This window comes from Dreissena polymorpha, chromosome 13 (genome assembly GCF_020536995.1).
Source record: "Dreissena polymorpha isolate Duluth1 chromosome 13, UMN_Dpol_1.0, whole genome shotgun sequence".
Taxonomy (NCBI): Eukaryota; Metazoa; Mollusca; class Bivalvia; order Myida; family Dreissenidae; genus Dreissena; species Dreissena polymorpha.
Window position 1 is genome coordinate 32,790,640 of NC_068367.1, and position 7,510 is coordinate 32,798,149.

At 35.8% G+C, this 7,510-nt stretch overlaps 1 protein-coding gene across 1 annotated transcript; it reads right to left on the reverse strand.

Annotated features, from left to right (window-relative positions):
• Positions 1-369: 369 nt before the first annotated feature.
• On the reverse strand, positions 370-7,171 carry LOC127854561 (uncharacterized). The gene is made up of 10 exons (XM_052389625.1): positions 6,996-7,171; positions 5,555-5,786; positions 4,756-4,965; positions 4,433-4,519; positions 3,903-3,961; positions 3,133-3,220; positions 2,630-2,707; positions 2,076-2,198; positions 1,439-1,651; positions 370-828 (listed from the first exon to the last, which is right to left on the reverse strand). The coding sequence occupies exons 1-10, from the start codon at positions 7,169-7,171 to the stop codon at positions 748-750; spliced, it is 1,347 nt and encodes a 448-aa protein (XP_052245585.1). The 3' UTR covers positions 370-747.
• Between the last annotated feature and the right edge of the window lie 339 nt (positions 7,172-7,510).

The following is a 7,510-nucleotide window of genomic DNA, read 5'->3' on the forward strand; positions in this document are numbered from 1 at the left end:
ATAATAGTTGAATTTTGTAACAATATGCAGGGGGTACAAGGCTTGTAATGGACGCTGTTGTGGCTAGCATTTTTAAAACATTTGAATATGCAACTCGTTCATTATCACTCATTTGATAAAATCTTTCGAAGGAACCCAAAACTTCAGAGGGCAGTGCTTGTTTTAACAACTCGATACGGTCCAATAAATCCCTCTCTGGAATAATTTTATTCTCTTTAATTTCATTCAAATTTTCAAAAAAACATCTATCCATTCTACGATGCAGCGTATTATTAATGCCCAAAGCATGGTTTGTTTCTGTAATTTCCTCATAATTTGAATTCCGAAATCCAACCCCTACTTTTGTACCATCACAGCACATTCTCTTAGGACCATAACCACATACACCACAGGGTATATGGAAATCTATTTTCATGTTTGAAGCCCAACTGAACCAAAAATTAAAAAAAACTGTTTGATCCATAAACCTAGCCTTATTGTGGCGAGTTTTATACATCTCATTTTTAAACTGGCAGTAAGAGGAAAAAGTGCAACTAGAATTCATAACCATAGATACAAAATCCCACCCTATTTCATCTCCTGCTGCTGTATCCCTACTTAATACATGTAAACAATCTAAGTCCCCTTCATCCCAAAGAATTCTGCATGGCTTACTAATTGAATTATAGCATTCACGTATATGAATGTCACATTTTACAGGTGCAAAATTTGTGTAAATATTTAATGTCCTTTGTCTTTCGTGTATGGTCAGTCCATTTTCACTGTAATTATCGTCATCTTCTCGCTTGAGTCAACCGCTTCCACAGGGACCGGTATTGTCTGGAATATCTGGAAATAATACAGGTCCTTTTAGGCAGCCATCTGAACATCGAACAAGGTTAAAATCATTCCACTGATCACGTTTTATGATACTTTTCCTTAACTCATTATTGTCTTTAAGTCTGGGAGAATGTTTACTTCTACACTTAAAATTCCAAAGTCCAGATTCCTCATTGAAGTTATTGTATGCAGCAGTACTTAATGTAACCGAAACAGGCATTTCATCATCAATATTGTCATCAAATAACTGCTGTTCTTCATCATCATTGTTATCAATATTTGTATGAATTAAATCTTCCCACATGTGAGTATATGATTTAAATAAGTTTAAGTGCCTACAAACCTTCGAATTTAGTAAAGTACTTATATTTCTCTTATAACCAACCAGACAGGCCAAAAACAATATATTCCGATCATTTGATCTTGGGGCATACAAATAGAAAATGGTCAATATATGAGATAATAATTTCAAACTAGCACCTTCCTCAAATTACCCTAACCATACATATAATATATATATATTTATTTATTTATTTATAGAACATTAACAAGGTTAAAATTCCTCTGATTAAGGAACTTGCCCACTAATATTGTTTATTATAAGGCAGGAATATCTCACCGGTCCAGGGTTAAGTTCAACGTCATTTGAAAGAATAAGAAGAAGCTGTGAAGTGTCTACATCTTGTTGGGGCGTCTCGTCAGTGTCTCGTTGGAAAAAGAAGTGGGATGGCACATTGACTTGATCTTCATTTGCGGCGTTGTCATCTTGTTGGGGCGTCTCTTCAGTGTCTCGGTGGCAATGGATGTTGGATGGCACGTTGATTTCATCTTCCTATAATAGAATAACCCTTCCTTTAATACAATACTTACTAGACAAACAAGACTATTGCCAAGCAATGTATGTCCCCTACAGGTTCCACCATTATCAGATTTTTTTGGATTTTTTTTTTCATTATATATATTTGTTGCCATATCAACCAGAAATTTTGATGAGGAACAAAATGAAATGACGTATATAATGTCCATATTGCCATATATCCATGTTTCAAGATAAAATATGAAGAACTTTTAAAGTTATCGCAGGATCCAGAAAAAGTGACAGACTCACAGAATGACGGACACACAGAGCGCAAACCATAAGTCCCCTCAGGTTAAACTGTTAGGGGAGAAAAAGTATTATATTTTTTCATTCAAAATCTTAAGAGTATATTTACATAACATAAAGCTATACAACAATATGTGTTCCATTTAAAAACCTGATTGAAAAGTGTGTCAGGCCTATCAACTTTCCACGATGAATGCTTCGTTATAAAATGGTCGAGCAGGGCATCTTCAGATGAACAGCACACCCTGCAGTTTGGGCAATTGTAGCAAGGGACCTAAGAAATACCACTCAGCCTGAGGATTCTAAAATCGCATCTCAGTAATATTTGTGAAAAACTCATGGAAATTGAAACAAAACAAAAACATGTACCACAATTGGTTCATACTTTAGAACATCTTTACATTATAATGAATTCAATACAGGCCCAGGACTGGTCCTGAAAAGCTTGCACATGGAAGACTTACATACACCAAAACCCCGCTTAACAGGTTATTGGTGATAATCAATTATACCTGAATTGTAAGAATACCAGCTATTTAGACTAATTTTATAAGGTTCTTTGTGTCGTCTTTAAAGCTTGGTTTTACTGTATTTGTAGAACATCTAAATGACCATACATGAAAGGATGAATGTGTGTTTTAAAGGATCTTCTTGAACAAGTTTTGTTTATCTGACAAGAAAGAATACTTTCTGTCATTGATTTACCTGTTTGTTCTTCTTTTTCGTCATGGTAGGTTTCTCCCTTTTAACCTTACCAGTCTTGACTTCCATCTTCTTGCGTTTCTGAAAAGTTATTATGCTATCAGTCCATATTACCAGTACAAATGCTACAAATTACTACCGGTTATATAATTTGAAAAGCGTATACCTTTGAAGATGATTTGAAATAATGTGAATACATCCCTTTCATTAAATTCATTCTTTTTAATGAAAACATAAAATTTGTTTATAGCATTGTGCCATGCTATCAGATCAATTGGCATGCTACAAATATAGTGTCATATAAACAGGGCAATCATTGTCTTTCATGCTTGAACCAATTACTATATTATGATACATACAAATAGGACACAGATGAATCAAACACACATTCTGCTGATTTATATTAAAATCAAAGTAATGAAAATACCTATGAAAGAAATATTTATGTAAATTGTCAAGATGGAAAGTTTTTAAAAGTATGGAGCATATCGTCATAAAATTAGTACCAAGCATAAGCCATTCAACTTGTATGCAGGCAGGAAAACAGCCACATCTTCAGTAATGTCAAGGTAAATAAATCCACTGCAGCATGACCTTTAATGCTTGACGAAAAAACAGGATCATTAATGCAGTGTCTGTGAATGCACAATCATGTAAAATTAATATTCATTCAGGCTAAAAATTGCCATCCAGTAAAAAAGGGAAACTATGTCTGAACTATATTTTTGTTGTCCCGGACAATATTGGACGACCACTAATTCCAATGACCGTCAATATAAAACTAACAAAACGATTAAACCTATTTGACATGAAACTAACAAGAGAGTTACTGCAGTAATAGCATTCATGCAGCAAGTTTTTATATAAAACAAGAGCACCGCATAACGGGTGCCATGCTCGGCTGCAAAAGCTTGTCAGAGTGACCTTGATCTTTGACCTAGTGACCTAAAATGGGTGTGGTGTGAAGAACTCATCAAGTTGCATATACATATGAAGTTTCAAAGTTGAAGGTGGAAGCACTTTGATTTTAGAGCCAATGATAAGGTTTTAGCACGACGCCGGTGGACGACGAGCAGGCTATAACAATACCTCGGGTTTTCTCCGAACACAGCCTCGCTAATAAATATTGTTGGGGTGTCTAAAAATAAAGCAACAATGAGTGCCTTATGTTGGCATATGTTTATGTTGTATGTAATTCCATTAAGAAAGGTGATTTTTATGAAACTACTTAAGAATGCATTACATTTATTTATCTGAAATTAACAGTATTTTTTACCTTCTTTCCATACCTTTGACATTTCTGGTTGCAGACCTCTTAGCTCTGGCTGTGACAACCTGAGAATGAATTGTGTGTGTGAAAATATGGAAAACAAAATTATATAAACTAACTAGTTTATTTTTTATACAATTACAGAATGTTATGTTCTGATATAACTGAATGGTTATGACATCAACTCTGTGGTCTGGCTTTCACACAAAGACATCTGTTGAACTTTTCATGTTTACCACTTAATGACAAACAATGCCTTAGATGATTAAAGGCATTGCTTTAAAAGTATAGGACCTGCAGTCCAACTATTGCCTTACAGCTACCAATAATGAAGGTCATTATGGTGCTGATCAGGGGCAAAAAGGCGAGGCTAAAAAGAGACATGACAGGGTGCCCAGCTTTACGGCTCTTGACATAACATTAATTTATAGGCTGTAACAAGCCATATGAGCAATCAATACTGGATTGCAATCACTTTATAAATGTTCATTAAGAATGATGAAATATCTGTACGATTAAATGCATAGAAAAGTTACCGTTATTTTATGTGTCTGAGGCTTAATGTCCCTGGGAACTGGTACTTCACTTGCATCCACCTTGTCTTGAATCTCTGGTTGAGCTCCCTACAATTTATTTAACCATAATACAGGTATTATACTTTTTTTAAACGGCTTATTTTAATCAAAAATATAAACATTACAGCAAAATCAAATTGTTAGGAATATTTGTAGGTGGAAGCGCTTTGATTTTAGAGTCAATGTTAAGGTTTTAGCCTGACGCAGAATTGCAGTTTTGTGCATAAATCACATTTGCTTACGTCTCATAAATGCAGTCCACTTTGTTGTAGCACTAAACTCACAGTCTGCACAATATCCGAAAAGAGTGCTATGGTGCTGTCATGCTCCTGAACCGGTACTTCCGTGGCTGAGAGAGCTGGCCATTCTGTAGGATCTTGAACAGCAGCCTCCACACACAGCTGGTTTGGCAGGTCGTCCTGTATGGATGCTAAACACCTCCTAGCCCCTTCAGCACTCAGATGTAGTCCATCATGGGACAAGTACAGGGACTTCTGAAAATTAAATTTTGATTATAGATAGTTACCGTACTAATTTGTTTTAAACATAACTAAGATATTAAAGCAGCAAATTAAATGAACTGGTTTCCCTCAACGAATGAAAAAATATTTTAGTTTCAATCAATTAGAGTGTACAACTCTGAACTGACCAAAATGATCATCCTGACGAAACTTATGCAAGAACTTCTAAAAAAATGATAATACATGTTTATTTTTTTAATTTCATTAACTTCCATATTACAGCACAGACAGATATCTTTAATTATGGGGCTTTACGTCTAGAGCTGAAACCAACAAAACGTGCAAGTGTACCACCACAAAGTAATACATCTATTTTAAAATTCATGATATTTCATGTAAAAGTTATTAAGAAACCAGTAATTGCAACAAAACTGCTCAATGAGTCAATTTTCACCAATTAAGGGGGCATATCTCTTGAGCAAAGAAGGATGTCTGAACAGAATTTGGGATTGGTCCACCGCAGTATAATGATGCATATATTTATTTTAAGTTTCATGATGATGAAATTCCATGCAACAGTTGCTGAGAAACTTCCTATTTCACTCTAGATCTTTCCCTATACCTGTTTAGTTGCTCCATAGTCCATGTATCTCACAGAAGGCACATGGTGACTCAGTTCCCACAGCATGCTGTTTGCGCTCCTTATCCACTGGCAGTAGTTCCTCAACTGTGCCCCTGAGAGTGGCCATCGGGGAAACATTCTCACATCAAAATCACGTGGAAGAATCACGCAAAGCACCACGTGTATTTCAGTGCACACACTGAATACAACATCAAGGATCTCCGTCACACAACTAAAAATAACAAGCAAATTCATTGAATTGATATACCCTGCCAATATGCTTCTGGACACAAAAGTGTTATATTTGACACTAAAGAAGCATTTTTTAAGAAACAAAGGGCCATAACTCTGCTATTAACAGATGGTGTACGATGCCATTTGGCCTGCATCATCCTCTTATCCATACATATACTCATACCAAGTTTCAATGAAATCCGCCAAAGCACTTCTAAGATATGGCTCCGGACACAAAAGTGCTGGACGGACAGATGGAAAGACAGACGGACAGACAACCCCAAAACAATATCCCTCCTCCTATGGCAAGGGATAATAAGGCAATGGTATTAGTTGCTAATTATATTATCTTCCCATCACAAACAATTATTAAATAGAGATGTGTTCGTCAGAAACACAATGCCCCATATTGCGCCGCTTTGTATTTTTTTATTTTTACCTTTGACCTTGAAGGATGACCTTGAACTTCCACCACTCAAAATGTGCAGCTTCATGAGATACACGTGCACACCAAATATCAAGTTGCTATCTTCAATATTGAAAAAGTTATGGCCAATGTTAAAGTTTTCAGACGGACAGACGCCATATATTTGAAATTTGACCTTGAAGGATGACCTTTCACCAATAAAAAATGTTCAGCTCCATGAGGTACACACGCATGCCAAATATCAAGTTTCTATCTTTAATAATGCAAAAGTTATGGCCAACGTTGAAGTTTTTTTTCCCGACGGACGGACAGACTGACACACATACTGACTGACGGACAGTTCAACTTCTATGTGCAACCCTACCGGGGGCATAAAAAGTTACAAACAACTACAAAAATATTTGAGAAACTAACTTATTTTATTTCATTAAAATGCCAATCCAAAAAAATCTAATAAGAAAATGATACTAAGTTGATCAAGCTCATTTTTATTCATGCTGCTAAGCTGTTCAGTGGCGGATCCAGGGTTTCTAGTTAGGGGGTTGGTGTGGACATTCAATAATACAGGCCAATGTAAAAGCATAATGTTGTAGTGGATGTGGTGTCCGCCTAGTGATAGGGAGTTAGGAGGTTCTCATTATCTTCTCCATAAACACCAAGTTCTGGTTCTTCCCAGGAACAGACTCGAGTGTCTCAATAAGCATAGTGCGTTCCCTGCAATAAAGCTAAGGTAAATAGGTTAAATAAAAACTAAAACTGAAAAATTACTGTTCAACATACAGGTAGAAATCGCTATCCTTGCAGCAAACATCGTTAGAGCCAAGATGCAGGTACAATATGTCGTAACAACCTGACATCAGCTCTTGATGCAGCAGCTTTCTAAAGCCCTTCCGGTCAAACACATACTTTGCACCTGCATAGTAAAATAAGATCTTCCATTTGGAATTGGTTTTCATTTGCAATAATTTTTCTTGAGTTGTCATTTGTTATTGAATATTATGAAAAATAGTCATCATTGCTATGTTCGAGACAAGCAGGCTTATCTTTGTTAATATTTATCTCACTTGTTCTATGTTGCGTCAAATTTCTGGATTTGCAATCTTTTTCCCCATTTTGGTTACAGCAGAAAGGGTATTTTGCTTGATTCCATAATACATGTTTTATCAGTGTAATACAGTGATTTTTTTTGCTCAAATTTACAGCCGAATTTCGGCTGCTTCCCAGTCGCAAAAATACACGTTTTTTCCCAAAATTCTGACCAAAATTTCCCCAAAAAAGCCCAACTTCCAAAAAAA